This window comes from Condylura cristata, unplaced genomic scaffold (genome assembly GCF_000260355.1).
Source record: "Condylura cristata isolate star-nosed mole 26May11 unplaced genomic scaffold, ConCri1.0 scaffold00022, whole genome shotgun sequence".
NCBI classification, from domain to species: domain Eukaryota; kingdom Metazoa; phylum Chordata; class Mammalia; order Eulipotyphla; family Talpidae; genus Condylura; species Condylura cristata.
This window is the reverse complement of record NW_004567123.1, coordinates 26287018-26310205: the sequence shown is the minus strand read 5'-3', so window position 1 is coordinate 26310205 and position 23188 is coordinate 26287018. Positions and strand designations below refer to the sequence as shown.

At 43.6% G+C, this 23188-nt stretch overlaps 1 protein-coding gene across 1 annotated transcript in view; it reads left to right on the top strand.

The window, feature by feature from the left end:
• PTPRT (protein tyrosine phosphatase, receptor type, T) overlaps positions 1 to 23188 on the top strand; it is a 617594-nt gene that overhangs the window by 536414 nt on the left and 57992 nt on the right. The window contains exon 17 of the mRNA XM_004687014.2: positions 17673 to 17863. Within this exon, the coding sequence (XP_004687071.1) occupies positions 17673 to 17863 (191 nt within the window). The remainder of the gene's footprint in view (positions 1 to 17672; positions 17864 to 23188) is intronic.

The window sequence follows — 23188 nt, the reverse complement described above, 5'->3', positions numbered from 1 at the left end:
GGTAAAGTCTCAGATGAGCTGCGATCTGGCTTTGTAAGTGGAAGAAGTGAGAAAAAATAGAAAATATAGAAAGCAGATGTAGCAATGAATTATTGTTCTCCATTGATTAGGTGGCATCATAAGTAGCCATGAGTACCTAGAAAAGTCTGGTTGAAAATGAGCACCTATTTGTGGATCCAATCTACAGGAATAGGAGAGAGCTTGGCATGGCCTCCCCAAACAGCTTTTCTTGCAAGCTAAGATGTTTCTTTAGTAATCAATATTCATATTCTAGATAAACAAGAGGAGCTTGTATACCACATTAGTTTTCTAAATGAGAGGAAGCTGAGATTAGTTGATAGAAGGTAACAGGAAATTGAAATGAACATCCTGAGTTGCTTCAAGATGACCACAGAAAACATCATGGAGGACTTGAATTTTAAAGGATAAGATGTCAGAATCTAATTATTGTGCATCTTAAACGTTAACACAGAAGAGGAGAAACATTTTATTACTCTTTGATTTGTTACAGCACACCACATCAATGCTAAATGGCATAAAACAACAACTGTTGGCATTTTGCTCCTTGGGACCAGGAATAGAACACAGCAGGGATATCTTGTGTCTTGTGCTTGAAAATGTGGAGACTTGGCCAGAATAACTGTACTTGCTAGAAATCACTGCACACCTGTCTAAGGGCCAGATGTCTAGGACCTCAGGTCAGATCTTCCTAAAGTGGCAACTTCTGGAGATGGCATACCCAAATGGCTTCATAATTTATATGTATGACCCCTTGGTTGGAATTATTAGAATATCTGTAGCCAGCTGGCATTACTCCCTCTCTAAGCATCTAACTTTGGCTTCCTCGTAGCATGGCAGTTGAACTTCTTGCATGATGTCTGTCTTTTCCCAGGATAAATGTTCTGAGAAAGCAAGTCCTGTTAAAAGCTAGAATCAGAATTGACCAGCATGGCTTCTTCTTCGTTCATTATTAATTGTCACAGGTCAGTCCTTGACTTCTCAATAGGGAAAATGGCATATGCCTATCGGAAAGGAGTAACTCAATGGTGGCTACAAATCTAAAAGAAAGTAATAGCTGTACAAGGGCACACAGACATGTGAGAAAGTTTACTTGGCTTTCAAGTAGACAATCAAGAATGAGTAAGACTAAATTTCCAAATATCCAGTTTAGAGTGAAAACTTCCTGTACTAACACATGTTTCAGCAATCTCTGAAGATTTTTTGAATCTGTAGAGTTTTTGTACTTTTGTACAATTTCTTGTGAGTATAAATGCATTCCCTAAAGTGAGTAGTACAAAGAGCTCAGTAATGTTAACTTCTCCCTACATCTTGATAGAGAATGTGAAGGTCAAGAGATGGATGGCTGTGCCTCTGTCCAAGGTGCTGATCATCATCGCACTCTGACCATTTTCTCTGTTAAGTCCTTTTCCTTGGACTTGTAATTTAGAGTGGTTTGACCTCCCAAGAGTATTTGGACCATTAGCTCCATGGGATTAAGTGGTAGGAGATGAACCTGTAAAGGTAATCAAGGATCATGTCTCAAAAACTAGAGAGTTTGAAATTTATTATGCTTTCTGTAAGAAGCTAACAAAATTTTAAGTGGAGGAGCAGGTTTGAGTCCAATTTTAGAAAGATCAGACTACTGACAGTGAAGATAATGTATTGGAGTGGGAGTTAATAAGACTAACTAAAGTAAGTATTGATAATACATTATATCATATTCAAGACAAGTAACTTAGCACAAAATACTGGTGCACATGGAAATTTTATTTTACACATGTATCCACACCCATATCAAAACATATGTACATACCTGTTTACAGAATTAACAGTTGCCACCCTCCCTGGTGGCACAATGGGTTAGGATACAGCACTGCAAGCTAGCTGCAGCTGCTTCAGTGTGAGTTTGATCCCTACCCTGGAGGTGACCTACATGGCGCAGCAGACTTCTCCTGACCCACCCGCTGCCCCCTCAGCAGTGTACTTTGTCCATCTGCCAGCTTTTCTCCCCACTCTATCTCTGGTGACTCCTCTCACTGTCCCTGCACCTCTGCCCTGTACCCCAGTTCTGTATGCATAAATAAATAAATCTTTAAAAAAAATAAAAAAGAATTAACAGTTGCTACAATCCAAGTTGCAAGGTCAGCTCTTTGTAATGAAACAGATACTTTCTCAGCATTCCATTCTTGTAATTGCTTTGAAGTCCAGAAGTACTGATTAGATCATGCTGCTTGCACTATATTTTCTTGATCAGTCAATATTTTGAGAGTTTAACTCTAGAAATATTTGGACTTCCTTCATATTTGAAATAAATGTCCTTTTTGAATTAATGTCTCATTGGGCCAGTTCAGTTTTCCCAAGGTGAAAACCCCTTTCATCTTCAGGGTCTTTAAAAAAAAAAAAGATTTATTTATTCATACAGAGCTGGGGTACAGGCCAGAGATGCAGAGGGTGAAAAGATTCACCAGGGACAGAGTGGGGAGCAGAACAGGCAGATCAACGAAGTACGGAGAGGTCTGCCATACCATGTGGATCTCCTCTGGGGCAGGTGGGGATCGAACTCATGAGGAAGTGTCTTAATCTTCTTAGTGCTGTGCTTTAACCCACTGCGCCACCAGGGAGGGCCTTCAGGGTCTTTGATCTAAGTGGGATGAAATTCTGTGGTCTAAAGATGTGACAGAGGTTCAGAAAGTAAGTCATTCCAAGTTAGCAGAGTCACTTCTGTGTCTGATGCAATGTAGACCTGTGTGGTCCTCCACTGAGACTTCTGCCAGATGTGCTCTAGAAAATGCAGGCACTTACAAATCTGGTCCCCGGATGCTCTTCTATTAATAACCCATCTTATTTTATCTCATCACCTTTCAAATTGTTCCATCAACAGAGATTCACATAGTAATTCCATGTAATTATCATGCTTCCTTATTTTAAAAAACCTAGCCTATTCTACAATTCAAAAATACAAATCTCACTATGCCACCAACCAACTAAAAACCTATCACGGGCTCCCCATTGCCCTCAGAATGAAGTTGAAATGTATCTCATGGCCAAAAAGACTCAGAATAATCTGATTCCTAGTTATACCTCAGTCTCATCTCTGGCCATTCTCTGGATTGCTCAGAACAGTCTAGTCATATTGACTTTCCTTTTGTTCTTTGAAAACATTAAAGGTTTATCAACATGGCCTCTGCAATTCCGTTCCCTCATCCCAGAACACTTCTTCTTTATCATTCATTGTTTAACTTCTGTTTACCCTCCAGATAAATAATTAACTGTTACCTTTTGAGGGCTTCATAATCTCTAGTCTAAGCAGTGACTTTTTTTTTCCTAACAATACTATGTCCTAGTCCCTGTTAGCATGTGTCATGTGATAACACAAGTATCATGTATGCAAATTTTTATTCATTTAAACTTTTGAATAATGTCTGCATTTTTCACTAGGCTATAAGGTCCAAAGTGCAGAGATCACTTCTGTATTAGACACTGATTTATCTGTGGAGACTACTGCAGTGCTCAACATATGATAGATACTTGATAAGTAATTAATAATAAAACATCTTATTACTTTTATGATGAGGATGAATCATAGTAACTTGCTTTTAACTATTTTGTATTCATCCAACTGTTCTTATGAAATGCTGGAAATAGAACTTTCAAGTGTGGAGATGATCAAGGTCACTCTTAAGTGTTGATCTTATAGTAAGGTGGGATGCCATGGAGGAGACTCTATAGTAGTCTGGGACAGATACAGCAGGTGTACTGTGAAAATTTCTTAGAAAGCCCTAATCCCAGTATCTTTGTCTTAATCACTAATTCTGCTCACCTTGTCACTAAATAATTAGTTCATTGAGCTCCAGTATCCAGGTCAGGCATGAAAAAGAGAATGAACTGTATTCAGAATTATTTCCTGGCTCTTGCTTCCCCTACTCTTGCGGCCTCTTCCCCTGAGTACTCTTCCCCTGAGTACTCAATGCTTCGAAATTATTTCACCTCTCCACTGCTCACCCTTCTCCAGTTTTATTCCTTTCTGGATCCTCCAAGTGTCTAGAAAAATCTGAAAAGTTGGCTTACCATCACGTATTAAGGGATACACCTCACTGTATTTAAAGAGGAAAATAGAAGTAACTGACATTTCTTAAACCCTAATCTTGTGCAAGGGACATCATTATGTCCCTTGGTTCTCACAACCTCAGTGACACTAGGCTTCTTTCACAGTGTAAGAATTGTGGTTCAGAGAGATTAAATAACTTACTCAAAGTCACACAACTACTAAATGTTTGAGACTCAGACCTAATATTTCTTTTCCATATGATCCTGCTACTATAATGCATGCCAGCTCAAATCATGTGAAGCATGTGGAGACTTCTAAAGTTACTGAGGTTACTAAGGCATGTTTCCATAGTATTGTCTTCAAATTCAAAATATAAGCTTCTCCTTACTCCATCTGTTTCTAAGTTTGCCCTACTCTTCCCAGTGCTTAAAGCACAACAGCTCAGAACCTGCTGCCATTAATTCACTCAGCAATGTTTGCTGAATGCTTACTGTGCTAGACATGTTGCTGGCTCGCATGGTACATCAGTGACTGAAACAGAAGAAAAATTCCATTTTTCTAGAGCATACATGGTGGTGGGGAAGAAAATGCAAAAAGAGAAATAAGAAAGAGACAATGGGCAATAAAAGATAGGTAAATAATATGATGTTATAGGAATTAGTAAGTTCTATGAAAAAAAATGGACAGGATAAGTGGTTTGGAGAATGTAATGTCAGCGAATATTACAGAAGATAAAGCTTGAACAAAGACTTACAGAAGATAAGATGCATGACTCATGTCTGAAAAGAATGTTTTTGCTGGAGATTCCCAAGACAAGGATGTGCCTGATGTATTCAAGGAGAGAAAAAGAAACCAAAACTCAGTCCCAGCTTCAAGATCCATAGAACAATGTTTTAGTAATGAAAATATGACACAAACCTTTACTAGTCAGGACTTAGAAGTCCATGAGAAGTATGGACTTCACTGTATCCATATCCTTTTAGAAATCACCATTATAAATGTATTAATCCAAGATGTTTCCAAAAGACAACAAAGATTCTGTATCTAGAAAGGTTGAGCTCCACTGCCATCAAGCCTTCTGAAGCAGAGAGCAAACCCTGTAATCTACTATCTCCTTGCCCATGATAAAACACTTCCCTATCTCTAAGAATCTCTGCTAAAGCCAACCACCTTCAAGATCGCTCCCTGGTGTTTATTCTGACCTTCCTTAGCCAGTGAAGTTCTGACATTGGATTCTGTCTCTACTTTCCTATTACTGGAGGCTGCTATGATTCTTCTATGTCTACACTGGACTACTTCAAGTCCACATAAGTGAGTCAGGCTATGGCCATCATGACTCCACCTTCCAGGATCTAGTATATGTATCCCATTCAGGCTTACTCAGTTGGTTCCTCCTTGGCAAGAAGCCCAGTGTAATGTTAGCTGGCACCGTCCCTTCTGCCATTGTTTTCTAAAAGCATCACCATTTTTTCAACTGACCCTACACATGGTGTTTAGTTCACATTCCAAGTCATTTATTAAGCATGAAAATTTATTAGTTAGACCATTGTTTAGCAAATTCATCACACTGTACTTTTTACTTAGCAGAATCACTTAATTAGTGTTTATTACTGGAATTGACTGTCAATTATGTGGCTAATTCATTTACTTAGAGAATGCATTTTTTATCTGGGTAAAACAATTCAAAGTACATTGTTAACTATTTAATGATTAAAGGTTGTTGTCAATTGCAACTCATGTTGTAAGGAAAATTAAACTGTTCCTTTGAAGTATCAGAAGTTAGAAAAATCTTTGAAAAAGTGCAGAGAAGGTTATTTAGAATATTTCATGGAGTAAATAACTTTCCATTAACTGAATGACTTAGAGCACTTGACACATGTAAGTAAAATTAGCTGGAGACTTTTGATTGGCTCTTTAGAATTAAATTATGATTTACTCTTATATGTGCATATGCTCTCTCATTGACATATTTCCTTGGGTTCTTATAAAAGTCATTGTGGAATAGCTTTGGGATATATAGTTGGAAGCCTCTGTGGTTGCCCCACCAATCCTTCACTCCTCCTATTATACATCCTTGCATAATCCCTTCCCTCAAGTGAAGGTTGGTCTAGTCACTGGTTTCTATTGAATGCAATATGACAAAGTATTGAGATATCACTTTCAAATGTAGGTGACTAAATGACTGTGACTTCCATCTTGGGTGCTTTTTCTCAATCATTTTCTTCCTCTGTGGGAGCTCAACTGCCCTATTGTGAATTACCCTATGGACTGACCCAGTGGGCAAGGAACTGAGAAAAGAGTTCAACAATGTTCAACAAGAGGCTGAGGCCTTTAGTCCAATAACCCATGAGAAAACTAATCTGCCAACATTCACCAAAGTGAACTTGGAATCAGAGTCACCTCAAGAAGAGTCTTCATATACAACTATAATCACATTGATAGGATGAGGCCAACTTCATGAGAGACCTTGAAGTACAGGTACCCACTAAAACTGAACCCAGATTTTTGGCCCACAAAAAAACTGAGATAGCATATACTTGTCATTTTAAATTGCTAAGTTTTAGGGAGGTTCATTATTAGAAATAGATTGCTAATACATGGCATAACATGTGGGATATTTTCAAGAGGTTTTTGAGATTAATAAATAGAGCCATAATTTGACACTAGATTTAGTATTTCAACAGACACAAAAATAAGAACTACAAGAAAGACCCCTCACTTCAACTTTCAGGGATCCCTTAAAGCTTTGGCACCCTACCAGAGCAACTATTCACAAAGTCTCTATAACAACATTCCCTTGTGACCTGCCTACCTTCATTACATGAGAAGCAACCACTGGGATTCCAGAGAAGCTGATGAGCAGGCTTTGTGAGACTGATCTTCTTTACCATGTTTCAATCCAGAGCTGAATCAGAGTTCCCCACCCTGCCCCCCAGGCACTACCCTGACCCCATTAAATGATTATAGCAGAAGTTCCCAAATGTGACTGGCACCATACCAAATTCTTAGGTCCAGGATTTAGAGTCAAGTAATCGAAACTTAAGATGCCCCCAGGTTGACCCCAGGCTTTGGGACCCACTGCATAAAAACAGGTTGGCATGATACCAGTTGACTTAAAAGCAAGTCAAGAGTCAATGAGGGATCTCTTCTTCCCACAGGAAAAGCCATTAGGTTTGGTTGCCTGAAAAGTTTATTTGATTGGTTTTGAAAATTACTAAGCTGTGCTGCCTTATTCATTTGCTAGCAATAGACAGACAAGGACAGTGTTTGCTTTTTTATGAACAATTTTAGGACCATTAACAAGTGCTATTCCCAATTGACACTTCCCTCAGAGACATCTAATCCCTTGTGGCTCAAAGTGAAGGTCCAAAGACCAACAGCATCAGCATCATATGGGAACTAGTTACAAAAGCAGACTCATTGGGATCCACTGAATCTAATTTTAAATGATCTCCCCAAATGTCTAATAAAGTTTGAGAATCAGTATAGTCCAACTCCCCAATTTTAAACTTAAGATTCCAGAGGTAAAGTAGTTGTGCAAGACATTTAGTGATAAAACCAGGATGAAACTTAGTCTCGTAACCCCAAAACTATTATTTTCACTCTACCAATATCCTGTTGTTTGTGGGGTTTATTATACCCAAAACCTTGACAGAAGTGTCCAAAGCATTGTTTGAAATGGAAAATGAGAACTTCAGCTCACCCAGCACAATGGCAAGCCATTTCAAGCAGCTGTTGCAGATTGAAATTTCCTTTCTCAGACAAGTTTAGTCATTTCATTTTCTCTTACACATCAATGAAAGACAAAGTCACTTGTCAAGCTGAAGATTGTAAAACCTGTCAAAATTGAGTTTTACTAGTTAGCTAAGTATTACTCTGCAACTGCTTTTGCATACCTTTGTCTTATTACCATTTTGATGAATGAGAGAAAGAAAATAAGACCAGCCCATCTTAGCAGTAGGAGGCATTTAGGTTTTCTCCTTCCTTCACACATTTTCTTGGGGTGGTGTGGATCCTGGTATGCAGTGCCACAAAAACACACACAAACAACAAATGCCTGGCTGTTTGCTTGTAGTGTGAGCACAACACAATGAAAATCCAGTTCATGTCAAATCCAAGCTGGAGTTACAGAAGCTGACAACCTTCAGCTGGAGAGAAGCACTTCTGTGAGCAGAGGTGGCGTCTTGCTTCCTACCCCCATCAAGTCTGACAGAACTGAATCAGGAAATAAAGATGTTGTGACTCTCACCACAGAAATTAGAAGACATGAGAGTAGGACTTGAAAACAGATAGTCATGGTGTCTGTCAGCAAGGTAGAGGATGAATTTTGGAGGAGCAGGTGTTTATACCTAAGAAATAAGTATTTACTGAAAAACCATTAGATCCTAGGAATTCAAGACAGATGGGTCCATTAAATGATGGTTTGGGGGTGGAGAGAGGTGAGGCAACATGGCACTTACTAATGGCTTGGTTTATTTATAGTTGTGCTCATAACTCTACCCAATACAGAAATGGCCTGTGGGAGCCACCTGAAGTTTCTTATGTCTGCAGACTTCACTTGACCCATGATCTCTACCACATACCCTTCTTTATATAGTCTCAGCCCCTCCATCTACAGTAACTCCTCTCGAGATTCACCCTAATTTCACTCTCATGCTTGCCAAAGTACTAAAACTGTACAATTCACTTCTTATGGCTGTTTCAGGTAGCGGATTGACCAGAGAATGTTTTCCTACATTCTTTTGAATACTCTATTGATAATGACATGTACAGCCATATAAGAACTTCCTACTAATGATAGAGTTCCTAGAATATTCATCTTTCCAACATTAAATAACCTCAGAGTCTTTCTTTCTTTACACTTGATTCTCGTCCCCTAAGTCACACTCTCCTCAGGAATCATTCCTCAATGGTCAATATTTATACCATACTTTTTCATTACTGTGCAATATTGTTTGGGCATCTGTCTCCTTGTCTGTCTGTGGGATGTTTTTCTAGTCATCGAACTTCAGATAAAAGTAACTCTGGAAGCACAATTGAATGGTGCCTATGCAGTGGAAACACTAGTCTCCCTTGTAACAAGAAAGGGCTCATGTTTCTTGTGAACTAAACACTTTAAACATCCGGAATTGGGTCCCTTCTGGGACTCAACAGCGCATTTTCAGGGTCCCACACTTACCTGTTGACTGTATTCTCTCACCTTCGAGTTTGAGCACCAGGTGCTTAAAAGCAAAGGGTCTCCTCGTCTTACTCTGGCATTCCATGATTTTATTTCATGATTTTTGTTTCAGTTGAGTTTGGTTTATAAAACCTGCACCATGGAACACTGGTATCAGCACTTCCACTGCCTCGTTTTTCCACTCTTTCATGAAATGGTGACATTTTTAAATATTCAGTTCTTTTCTCTAATGGTGAATCCTCTTCTGCAAAAACAATTGTACTTAGAAATCTACTTTAGGGCCCTCTTTGGTGGTGCAATGGATTAAAGCACAGCACTGCAAGCTAGTGTAGCCGCTTCAGTACAAGTTCGATCCCCAGCCAGGGAGCATGGCACAGCAGACCTCTCCTGACACGCCCGCTGCTCTCCTCAGCAGTGTACTTCATCTATCTGCCTGTCTGCTCCCCATTCTGTCTCTGATGAATCCTTTCACCACCCCTGCACCTCTGGCCTGTACCCCAGTTCTGTATGCATAAATAAATCTTTGGAAAAAACATAAAACCATATTTAGCTCTGTTTGAAACAGAGATGGGGGAAAGCCCAAATGTTTGCCAGGTAGTTTGCACACATGTGCACATACAGATGCACACACATGTTTACTTCCTCCTGGGCGCAAAAGAACCTGATCGCAAGTCTCCTTTCCTAGCTTAGGCTTGCCCTAACCACCAAGTGTCCACACCAGTGATTCTCTTATCACTCCCCCTTTAGACCACATGGATGAAGCCCAACCCAAAATGAAAATAATGACCCCAACAGTAGTCACTGAGGCTCTGGTAGAATTTCAGGGTTCACTGACAGACACATTTCAGTATTGCTACAGCCACCTGGGGTCGGGTCGCCAGCTCTGTCTGGAGACAACAGGCAACCTCAGGCTCGTGTTCTGTTGCCTGAGGGAGATGAGGGACCACTGTTGCCTGTTACGGGGTGGGAGTGGAGGCCACAGGGATCCACGTGGTTCAGAGGTGTGACACTCAGCGCAACAGGCAACGTGGACAGTGTGAAACTGATGACCTCCGAGTAAGGTCAGTGGAATGTGCAAGTGTGGATTTCCCAAGGGCAACCTGTACTGCAGTTAGGCCGGGTGTTAGCATGGGGCAACTTGGTGAAGCCTCACAGGACCTCTCTGTTACTTCTTTCAACTGTGTATGAAGTTTACAATTATCTCAAAACTTCTTTTTTCAAAAAGCTGGTGGCTGCTGCGAGGCTAATAGGTACCTTGCAAGCCTGGTCACATCTGTTAGTCTTCAAGGATGTGCACGCTTTTCCCCATATCTTCTCACTTGCCCATCCCAGCCTGTGATCTACCAGCATTTGTCGTTTATAAAGTGGTTTATTTGTGTCTTTCTTGTTAATCGTTTTTGACACTGGCTTGTCTAATTCACTGGTGTTTGTAAAGGAAAGAGTCTTTGTTGTATCTTTCCCTTCTGTTGTGTTCTATTAACATCTGTGCCTGTACCTACTTAGGTACTACTTTCAATGGCTATACTTTTTATCTCTTGAAGTCACATTTGTAGTTTTTAAAATCCACTCATCTTTTTCCATGACCTATTGCATTATTGCTGTAGTTTGTTCCTTCTACTTTCCTCTTTAACCAGTCTAGAGGTATTTGTTTTATAGTCGCTTGTATTTTCCATTCTTGGGAGGAATATTTCTAAGTATCATGACTGCCAATTCTCCCTCACTGGGAGATTTCTCACAGGGCTTGTCATTCTTTAGATTTTGTTTTTGAGGTACAAGTTCATCTTTAGTGGAGGTGCTGTTGTTTATGGGAATGAAAGCATCTTGGATTATGGAAATACCTCTATAGGGTACTTTCTCACTGACAAGAAGTAGGATTCTCGGTGGCATCACACAGGGTTTGATAAGCTGATTTCTAGGTTTGAGGGTGCCCTGTCACAGAGGTACACGCAGACCCCAAGTCCGTGTGTTTTGAGGCCCAGGACTTCATTTCTTCTTCTTTTTTTTAATCTCTTTGAAAGCTGTGCACCATTTCTTATTGACTTAACTTTTCATTGCAACATTATTGCTTCCATCATTGAAAATAAATGTGGTATACCTTTCTTTTTCTGTCTACTAATTGACACTTGTAAATTCATGCCCATATTTATACAGATTCCAGTGCACTTGCACTTAGATCATTTCATTAAAATTAAAATAAAAATGGTATATATTGACTGTCCATAATGAAAGGGAAAGAAATTGATTTTGATGAAGAATTTTCATATTAGATTTTTGCATATAATTTCTCTTTAAAATTGTTATTTCAAGCAATCTAAAGTTTTTTCATTTTTAAATTTATTCATACATATGTTACATCATCGTTCATCTTAAGACTGTTTTAGAGCTTATTCTGTTTTGATTCATATTTATTTTGGTTTTCATATTTATATCTGTTTGATTGTAGTGTCTAGTGAATAAATTTTATGACATGATTTCCTCCAATGTGGTGGAATTTTTTAACTCTTTCCCCTTCCTGTCCCCACTTTCCCAAGCCTCTGAGAAAAAATTGAGCCACTATAAGGTTTGTGAATGTTTGTGTCACAGGAAACCTTTCTATTGTCTCATGTATGGAAAACAATTTGCATCAATATATAATATGTATGGTGTTTTCTCCTCCAAAATTTTGTTTCATTGATTTCAGGTAAACTTAGGCAACAGAAAATATAATCAGCATCATTTCTTTTCCTTTATAACCATTGTTTTCAGCCTCGGTGTTTATCTGAGTACTTTTACATGGGTGTTTAAAGAATTGTATCAGGAGATTAGTTCTAATTTTAACTTGCATGTGAAAACATCCTTCCATGTGAAGACTGAGGTTTTTATTCTGCCAGAGCCCAGAGCTGTCTTTACACTGTCCTTTGTTATTGCTTCGGTTTCATTTTTTTCTGTTCTTTAGCAACTCCAATTATCTGTCTTTTATATGTCTGTTTTCTTCTGCCTTCACACATGAACACACATGAGCCGGTGGTAAATACAGAGGAAATTGAGGTCTCATTGTTCTCATTCCCTGGCATTTTCACTGCAAGTTTCTCAAATTAATTCGCTGCAAGTGCCTGCCTTTTGCTTATTGTCAGCACAGATTCTGGTTTCCTCACAACATTTCCTAGCTTCACCCAGCAGATGTGTTTGTAGTTGCTTCTCTCTCGCTCTCCCTCTACCTCTCTCCACCTCTCTCCATCCCTGTGTTAGGTTAAGTGAAATATGATTTTGTACAATTTCAGAGATTTTTTTAAAAGATTTATTTATTTATGCATACAGAACTGGGGTACAGGCCAAGGTGCAGGGGCGGTGAGAGGGTTCACCAGAGACAGAGTGGGGAGCAGAACAGGCTGACTGATGAAGTACACTGCTGAGGAGAGCAGTGGGCGGGTCAGGAGAGGTCTGCAGCACCATGTGGTCACCTCCGGGGCGGGGATTGAACTCATGCTGAAGTGGCTTTAGCTTCTTAGTGCTGTGCTCTAACCCGCTGCGCCACCAGGGAGGGCCTTGTACCCTAGTTCTTTTATGCATAAATAAGTTTTTTAATTGTAAAAAAAAATCTGAACAAAAAACCAGATATCTTAGCTTCAAAGTAACTTGCCTGATGTCCCATAGTTGTGAACACAAAGTTGAGAAGCTCACAAAGCAAAGTTGTGAAGTTCAGCAAATCCAAGTTTTGTCTTCAGAAGCAGCACTGTGACTCTGGTGTCTGCTGCTGTCACAGCCCCCGTGTGCTGGTCTCATCACACCCAACTAAGCAGATGACCCACCTCAAGCCTTTCCCTCATCTCTCAAACTGTTGCCCTCTCAAAATACTGGCTTATCCACTCTTTCCAGAGTTCACTCGAGCTCTCAGTTCGCTTGTTTTGGAGCGTGTTCTGGCTCAGGGTACGTCTGTGTACACCTGCACTGTCCTTTACAGTGGCCACTATGTGCTGCAAATACAACTAGTTTGAATTGAAATTTTCCATCAGTAGAAAATGTGCATTGACTTCAAAGCCTTGGGGGAAAGAAAGAATATGAAATAGATCAATAATCATTTCATATTGATTATGGTGAAATATTATTTGGGATGTATTCGTTCAGATGAAATTTATTATTAAATCAATTTCACCTGTTCCTTTTCCCCTTCTTCGCTGTGGCTACACGAACATGTGTGATGACATACGCGGCCAGTGTGGCACATCCTCCTTGTCCTGCCATGTCACTCCAGAGCGCTCTCCCTTTTCCTGTCTCCTTCTTTCTCTAGAGCTGCCCTGCCCAGTAAATACAACAGCCATCGGCTACATGTAGATCTTTAAATTGAAATTGAACATTAAAGCATCAAACTCAGTTCTTCAGTTACCTTGGCCACTATGGTTAGTGGCTGCCAAAGCATACAATGCAGGTGTAGGTCATGTTCATCATTGCAGGGATGAACAGATACAGCTTGGACATCTTATGGCAAAACCACAGAGGTCAGGCATGCATGCCCACGCTGGGGCCATGTGCCAATCACGCCTAACTCCCATCAGCCTTCCAGCTCCCAGGCCCATTTCCCACCTTTGCTAGGCTTGTTTAACACACCTTATCTCTTCCTTCCCTCAAGGCCCATGCGTGTTTATCTCCCTCTGAACACTCTCCCTCCCACCTCCTCTGCATGCCTGCTATCTACCACCGAGCACTGTCCGAAGTAGGTTCTCAGTAAATAGTTGGGCACCAGATGGCATGGCAGTAGTTAGTAAGTGGCTGGAAACGGACCTGTGGCTGAAGCTATAATGCCTGGGATCAGAGTGATGAGAGAGAAGGTACCCATGAAAGAAGGAAGAGGAATTTGTAGAGACAAGAAAGGAAGAAAGTGGAGTAACAGCATTGACCCTGGATCTCAATGATGCCCCACCTTGTGCCTCCCCCTAAACCCCTCATGAGCAGTGACAAAGTGATCACAGGGAAACCCTGAGTCTTAAGCAACAGCTTTCGAAGTGCAAAAGAAACCCAAAATATTATTGTGTGGTAAATAAACATGCAAGGCCCATCCATGAGAGGTTGAGATGGCATGGAAATGTAGGGTCTGCTGAGGAGAAAAATGAGAAGCGTGCGCTCCCCAGCCCAGCTGGTCTGAGTGAGCTTTTATGAGGACCACGTGGCCCAGCGCCCTTGTTGAGCTCGCAGCAGACTGGCACATTAGTTTTAAGGCTCCCTCTCGAATAGGAACATCATAACGCTTTTTAATTGGGGCTGATAAAAACGTAGCATTACTTGTAGGTTCCTGAGAGAAGTGAGTTGTGAAATTGGGTTTTCATTAAACCTAATGATGGAAAATTAAGTATAGTGCGTCTGGTGAAATGGGGTGTGATAAAAGGCATCACTTCTGCATTATCGGAGGTTAATAAGGGAATAGGTGAGGTAACAGGCATGGGGGGAAATGAGTCCAACTAGTTGAATTAATAAACCTTGAAAGTCCCTTGGTTCCGAGTCTTCATAGCATCATTAGCATCAACAATGACATTTTTACAAATGTTCCAGCCATACGAGTTGTTCATCTCCAGACGCATTTGTTTTCTACTCCAGTGTTGGTTTTGCTGACACCAAGTTTACAGTCTGTCTAGCAGTGTGTTGCGGGGAAATATCCATATTGGCAGCTATTTGGCTCTGAAAACATGTGGGAGCTCATAGAAGTGGCCAGGTGCCGGTCCTAAGAAGCCTGTCTTTGCCAGGCAGCTGCTCTGCAAGCAGCCTGTGACCCTCATCCTTTCTGGGGCTTCTGAAGACACCTGTCCCCATGTGAGGTGGGGGACTAGGTGGGGCCACCCCCCAAAACCAGCACACAATCACAGGAGCCCTGCTCACAGAGGGGTGCCTCATCCCCATGGCAAGCGGGGACCTGCAAGAAATAGTGAGACTCCATCAAGAAAGGGGCTCCTCTTGCCGCCTTCTCGCCTCCCTCATGTTCACCTTCACTCTCCTCAGCCACTTTGTCCTTGCTGAGAAGCGCTGCCTTCTCCAGCCTCTGTTCTCCACAGATGGTGCCTCTTGCCTGTTTCTCTGCTACACCACGGAGCCCTGAGGGTGGATTCTGGGTGACTCTGTACCTATCAGAGCCATGGGATACTCAGGCTCTTTCTCACCTCCCCACCACTAGTCTCGATGCTGCACCGGTGGCCTTGCTTTGCTCCCAGGGTTCATTACCACATGAGATAACACGTTAGTGAGAAAGGCACTAGGGAAGAGGAGCGCACGGGCCCCCACACTCTGATTGTGGACGCCCTGCCCAAGGAGCATGAGCCTGGGGCAAGGCACCTAAAAGTGCAGACGCCCTGGCAGAGAGGTCGGGAGAACACAGGGTGGGCGCATATATAAAGATGGCCATCTCTGCCTCCATGGGAGCTCTTAGGGAGGACAGCAGTAGGGGACAGAAGCCAGAGGGAGCAGAGATAGGGGCCGGGGGCGGGGCTGGAAGCCTCAGTGGCTGCCTCCCTACCTCCCTGCCCACTGGTCCACTTCTGTGCCTGGTCCCCAGATCTGGCATTAAAGACACGTTAGAGATACAGAAGCCTCTAGAATTCTCTATCCATCCACCAGGATCAACCGTGAACCTGCCTGGCCTGGCAGGTGGCACTGCATGCTCGCCAGAGACCCTACACAGACAGCCCCAGACACAAGGGGTGGTGGAGAAGACAAGTAGCCCCACGCTTGCAAGGGTCGCTTTCAGCAATGCTGCTGACAACGTGTTACCTGTAACCTAAAGTCCCAAGAGGGAAAATGAGCTGTATTTTCCATTAAGTGCAGCCAGAAAGGTGGTGCTGCCATCTGGCCCAGGCCTGCCTGACTTGTGCATAAGCCTGTGTGCCCCCGATCTTTCTATCAGTGAGCCTTTCCTACTAGGGACAGTTTTTCTCATGCGGTCACATAGGAGGGAGTCCCCTTCACACACAGTCAGTGTCTGATGGATTGTTGTGACAGGACAGGCAAGCAAGCTGCAGGAAACGTGGTTTTGAACGACAAGCTGCAGAAGAGCAGGAATATGTGCTGTGCATCCCAGGGATGAGGTTGGCATGGGCCCAGCGGGGCCGAGGGCGCGCCTTCCAGTGCCCGAGGATGTCTGAGAGAGACAGATTGGATCTGCCAGCTCTCATCTTGTACTTGCTGTGGTGCTAGGGTCCAAGGAGGACACTGGCCATGTCTTTGGGAACAGATGGGACAACCGAGACCAGACAGTTCTGTCTCTGAAAGTCTGACAGTGTATGTCTGGCAGGGAGGTGTTTGGGCCAGAAATGGATTTAGGGGTCCAAGGAACAGCCTCAGCATGCACCAGTTTCTGGGGCGGCCAAACTAGCAGAAGACGATGAAGGGAACTCAGCAGGTGCCAAGGTTCCTACAGAGAGGAGTGTAAATCTCACATCAGGGAGAGGTTCCATGAGGGTGAGACGCAGGCCCCAGGCCGAAGTAGGTAGCAGCAGGACGGAAGGGGCTATTCCAGCTTCACTACCTGCTGGTGCATTCAGCAATGCTCCTGGCCAGGAGCTAAGTGGTGCGGAAGCTGGCAGCAAGCAAGAGGCTGTCACTGAGGCAGAGCCCATCGGAGGAGCGAGCAGCTGGCAGGGTCCCTGCTATTTGCTGGGGTCCCAAAGGAGCCCCTCGTATAGAACCCAAAAATCTAGAAGAGAACCAGGTATGCAGATGGTCCACAAATAGGCCTGTGCCCTGATCCCCACAAGCGCCAGGGGTATGTGGAGATGACACTCTCTGGACCAGAGGGTGCCCCGAGGAACAGCCTGTCTGGCTTCTTCTGGCTCTGGGATTGACCTGGCAAGGCTGCCGCAGGCAGGAGTGATACCCAGCCAGCAACTCTGCCTTTGCTCCAGCAGCATGACCCCTTGAAAGAAGTGACCATGACCCCTTGAAAAAGAAGTGAACTGAGGGTCAATATAACCCCTTAAAAGAACTGACCGATGGCCCTCCCTGGTGGCGCAGCAGGTTAAAGCACAGCACTGAGAATCTAGGGCCTCTTCCGCATGAGTTCGATTCCCGCCTGCCCCAGAGGTGACCACATGGCGTGGCAGACCTCTCCTGACCCGCCCGCTGCTCCCCTCAGCAGTGTACTTCCTCGATCTGCCTGTTCTGCTCCCCACTCTGTCTCTGGTGAAGCCTCTCGCCGCCCCAAGCCTCTGGCCTGTACCCCAGTTCTGTATGCACAAATAAATAAATCTTTAAAAAAAAAAAGTGACCAAAGGGTCATTGTGTTCATGGCTGGGTGTGTTGTTTTAATTTTTGGATCTGCCACCACTCATTGCCAGGGAAGCAGGCGAGTCTCGTCTCTCTGCAGGTCCCTCGCCAGATGCGTCCTACGTTAGTGCCCTCCATCCTCCTTGGGCCAAGCTGGGAAAGGTGTAGGGACAGGGGACAAATCTCCCGTCGGTGATGATCTGTTCTGCCTCCTCTTTGAAGCAGATGGCAGCCGTGGGGAGCTGTCCCAGCCCACCCTCACCATCCAGACACACCCCTACCGGGCCTGCGACCCCGTGGAGATGAGCTACCCCCGGGACCAGTTCCAGCCCGCTATCCGGGTGGCGGACCTGCTGCAGCACATCACGCAGATGAAGAGAGGCCAGGGCTATGGGTTCAAGGAGGAGTATGAGGTAAGAGATGAGCCCATGGGCAAATGTCCCATTGAGTTCAAAGGCCGTGTGGGTCCTCATGCCTCACGTCTCAAGGCGTGGGCCTGGGCCAGCACTACAGAGCAGCAGCTCAGACTTCCTGAATCTCTTTGGACCCACATTGTCCTTCAGGGGGAGCATAGAATGGTTCAAGCCCCCTCCCCACATGTGGTAGAAAGCCAACAGTTCTCCTGGGACGAGCTCAGGGAGACTCGCTTCCTCCTGGCCACCTCGAGCTCATTACCACGCTTCATTTGTGCCCTCCGCCCAAGCCACCGCCTGGCCTCCAGGGCCAGCTCTCCTCGCACTCTGCCTGCTCCACAGCACCTCAGTGGCCACCCCTTTGCATTCTCCCACAGCCCTGTGAACACAGGATGTGTGAATAGTGAGGCCCCTGCGCTTTGCGGGGGAACAGGCAAAGAGCCAGCACTGCCTGGGCGCCCCCATCCGCTTCAGATTCTGGCCCTAGCAGGTCTCAGTCGCTTCCTCTCCCAAAGGTTCTTTTCAGCGACCTCAAAACTCCCTTTATTTTCTTTTTCCCAGCAGTCAAGGAAAGAACTCCCACACTCCCCTTATTTTATTATGCAGCACACTTTAACTGTCTTTGTCTCACTCCTTTTGTTTCAGAGCTTAGGCCTCACCTTTTACAAACAAAAAGTGAAATAAAACAAAAAGGTAAACTCAGGAAGATGTTCCCTGAACCCATGAGCCCCTCACCGCCCCCCCCAAGAGGAACCAGGCAGCCCCCCTCAAGCAGGTGAACACAGCTGCAGCGCTGTGAAAATAGGCATTTCTTTCCCCACTTTTCCTTTCCTCTTTCCGTCTCATTCTTCCTTTCCAAAATGTCTTCCAGCATCTACTCTGTGCCAGGCTCCAAGTTATATGCACTGTATTTTGTGGGTCCCCACACCCCAAACAGCATGAGCCCCAAATATGATGGGCTGGGCTTCACTGTGTGCAGTGAAAACATACTGACTCAGACACTACACATTTGGGATTCTTGATCATGCAGACTAAGTTTATCTCTTAGACTATATTCTGAAAAAGAGCTTTCAAAGCAGTATTTCAGAAGCTGGTGAGATCATGAAATCCTGCTAAACTGGGATCCAGACAACTGGGTTCCAATACAACAAGCAGTGTGAGCTCAGGATATCATTTTGCTACCTGAGTTTTTAAATTATTAGTTGAATGAAGCACTTGGATAAGGTGATTTCTAAGAGCTTGTCTGGTCCTAAAACTTTATGAGGGCATAAAGCATGGTGACAAGGGGCACGTTTGGCACATTTATGAGAACAAAAACATTTATGTCAATGGCTATAAGTAATTACCAACTCAGAGAACTAGCATTTTGTTTCTAATGTGATCTAAGTGCAATAGCGTTCTTCACATGTCCAACCTACGACTTTTAAAGGAGATTGAGATGAGAGATGGAGGTGGGCTCCTCCCTCCCATCCCTAGACCTTATCTCGTAGGGGGTTGGTTGGATGGTCCCACCCCTGAAAGTATGGGAGTACTTATGCACACCAAGAAATCTCTATGATGAAGGAATGTAGAAGAGAGTACATTGATGGTGAAGACTTGCTCAGCATCATGATGGCTTAACAAGTCATAATGGTTCATTGGTTTTTAGAGTTTAAAATAGAATTAAGAGAGAGCTGTGATTCACCAGAAAAGAGAGTACGTAAACAAAATCAAAGAAGCTCCATTCTAAAACTTTGTAGTCTAGAATTTGAACACAGAAATACAAAGATGTTTGACTATTTTGATGTATTTCCTTCCAGAATGTTATCTGTCCTAGAACACATCCATTTGTGTTTTTTTGCATTTTGCAAACTTTCTAATGTGGAAACCAACTGCTTTGTCAATGAGAGAAAACAATACATGGCATTCTATCATTTGAACATCAACTAGAAATAACTCTAATTAAAGTAGTCTTGCCCTCAATTAGTTCAAATTATATTAATCAGCTGGAATGTTTAGCTTCTAGTTACCAGCATTTCCTGATTAACTGGAGGTTAATTGGAAAACATCATTTAATGAAAGTCTTTTCACAATGTGCTAGTCCCCTTTCCCAGACTATAACTGGATATTGCTATGATTGTCAAGGCTCTTGTGATGTCTGGACTTTACATACTGAACATAGGAATCACAAATCTGACTCAAGACTGTGTCCTTCTCTCCAGACAACACACTATGTGCAATGTTGACTATTAGTCCTGTTCAGTTGCCCAGTTCCAGTTACAAATGAGTGAGTTTGACAAATTGACATATAAGGGACCTCTCAGCTATAGTAAGCTGTGTCTTTGAAGATTCAGTTCCATGGTGCAATCATTTAAAAACTTGTTCAGTAAAATATGCTGAGTATTTACTATTCCCAAGCATCATTCTAGATATTTGGGATCCAACAGTGAATAAAATAGACAAAGATTGACTCCCTTGGGAAGTTTGTTTCCTGGAAAGGCAAACAAGAAATAAAAGTGACTTAAAAGTTCTTTTATGATAACTTAATGTAATATGTTATGGTAAATAATGTTCTGTGTTAGACAGTGAAAAATATTGTTTGCTGCTTCACAAACTGCCCCACATCTTAGGGACAGGAAGCAACAATGGTGTATGCTGATTGTGAGGGTCAGGAATGTGAACAGGACACAACAGAAACTGTCTGACTGCTCCATGATGTCTGGAGCCTGGACTTGGGAGGCGTTAAGGTTGGGGCTGACATAATCTGGCCCCTTTCCCCACCCCAGGAATTATACCAGACTCTAGGAACTGAGCAGATGAGATGACTACACCCTTGCCTTCCGGGAAATGGGAGAGCCTTTTCTTAGAAATAGGCACCTGAGCGGGTCATTTCATTATCTTGGCATATGTCACCATACAGGTGTGCTGGAGTATGGGAAGAACCCTTCTGAGTGGGATGTGTGAAACCAACCTGAGGATACACGGTCAGTGGCTTTCTGGAAGATGTCAAAATTAAACCAAAACTTGAGAAGTAGGAATGATCAAATGAAAATAAAGAGAGTGTTCTAGGCAGAAAGACCAGAACAAGCTCTTACATGGGGCTGTGCACACAGGCTGAGTGCAAAGAGCCAGCTAAAGACTTTAGATTTTATTTGAGGGCTATGAGGAACCATTGAAAGGATCAGGATTTTAAAAATGTATTTGCATTTTAGATTTAACTATCTGACATACATCAAAGAGGGAGACCAAAGACAGGGAGGTGGGGGACAGTAATTCAAGGAATAGATTAAACTGCCTGAACCGGGAGACTGGGCCAAGAGCCCAGACATACCCACATACATTCTCTCGTGTAGAACCATAAAGTCAGCTCTGCTAGTTCTCTTTGGCACAAAAGCCTGTGTCTCCAATACATATTTTAAGTTTAGTGACTTGATATATGAGTCAGAATGCCTGGGTTCAGGTCTTATCTCTTCTAATAAGTAGCTGAGTGACCTTGAGCTGGTCATTCCCCTCTCTGGGCCTGAATTTCCATACGTATGCAATAAAGGCAAGGGGATTTGTCAAAGATACAAAGAGCACATCTGTCCATGATATTTTCGCAGTTTATGTAGAAACCAATTATCTAGGCTAGATGGGTTGCCCAGTTCCACTGAACCCCCTCTGGGGCTGTCACCTCCCTGGTAATGTCTCAAGCCCTATGATTTGTGGTGATTGACCACTTGGCCTTGGGTTCCTGAGAACATAAGGAAGCCTAAGGCAAATTAGGTGTAACCGCCATATGGACCTCACTCTTAGAGGTTCATAATACTGGCTGCAAACCAGAATTGCCTGAGGAAGACCACCAATGTCCACGTCTTCCTTCAGACCCCACCACCCTTCAGCCAGAGCTAGGATCCAGTGATCAGTCGTGTGCCAGCTCTCTAGGTGATTACAATGCACCATCAAGGTGAAAGACACTGGTCTAGAAAGCTGCATGGAGTCCCCTGGGTGTGTCCTGCTTGCCCCTACATTGTCTCACCTGCTCGGCTTGTCTCTGGTCTCACCTGGTGCCCATAGAGGAATGTGGTCAACCTTCAGCCCTCCCTGCTTCTGGAACATAGCCACATTAAGGTCAAGGGTCTTCTTCATGCAATATTGAACTATAGAATCTTCCCTCCTCTGCCACCAACCTCCCCAGCCCAGAATCCCCTACTGTCCCCAGCTACAAAACAAAAATCCTAAGCCTACCAACAAGTGCCAACCAATGTTGGCTGGAGAACTGAAGGGTATCAGGTCTGAGGAATATACCGGGAAGAAGAAAGAGGGGACTGTAGGGCGGAAGGAAAGAGAAGAAGTATATTAGCCCCAGTCAAGCCCAGGAGTTCTGTCATTGTAATGAGTGGAGCAAGCTCAGTAGGGCGACCAGAAGGTTGTTACAGCTCCATTAACACTATTTAAGGCAACAAGGAACAGCTGTGAGGAATACGATGCAGCCTAATGAAGAGCAAACATTTGTTCGTTTCCAGCTCTGAGTGGAAATGCCATGTTCATGGCTTTGTGGAGCGAGGCCAGGCTGCCATCTTTCTCTTTTGTGGGTGGTGGGCGGGGAGCAGCCTCCTCATGGGGCATCACCATGGAGATGGATGCTTCGGGGACCTGCTCCTCTTTGACTGTCAGAGTCACCGACCAGTGAAGTCCTGGCTCACTCCTCAGTCTGCAGATGGGAAGTTTCTGGAAAGGGGCTGGAAAGCAGTGGCAGATGCCCACGTGATGAAAGGGAGGCCAGAGCTCATTCTCAACTCTGGGAATGCAACAGGAGCCTGGGACTCTACTCACTTCACCCCACCCCTCTAGTTTGAAATAGGAAGAAATTGGCCCATGTCCAGGGTTCGGCCAAACGTCATCAGTAACCCATGTGGTTTCAGACTTGCAGTTGTCCATGCAGGAACGGGCTCATGTACGGGAGACAATCCAGGCCTTTCCTTTTAGCTCATTTTTACTTTTCTACTTCCCATTCTTTTTGGAAACCAGCAAGCAATACGGGGACCTTCCCCAACCAAGTGGGCAGTTTTCAGGTGGAAAGTTCCCTTGGTGACAGTCAAAATTGGTCTCAATCTGCTCCTGACGGGTTGGATGCTCCAGGACGAACTCCTCTATCTCTGGGCTCCAGTTTCATTTTCTGCAAGCCATTCAAACCCACAGGCCTGTGGTCTGATGGTGTATGATGTGTATGTTCTACCCCTCTTAGCCAGAAGCAGTGGTTGCAGCCAGTGTGTACCCTGTACTGTTGATGGTAGTGCAGCTAATTAGAAAGCTCCATAAAGCAAACAAGTGCATTACTTTAAAAGAAGTGCATCTTTTTTTTTT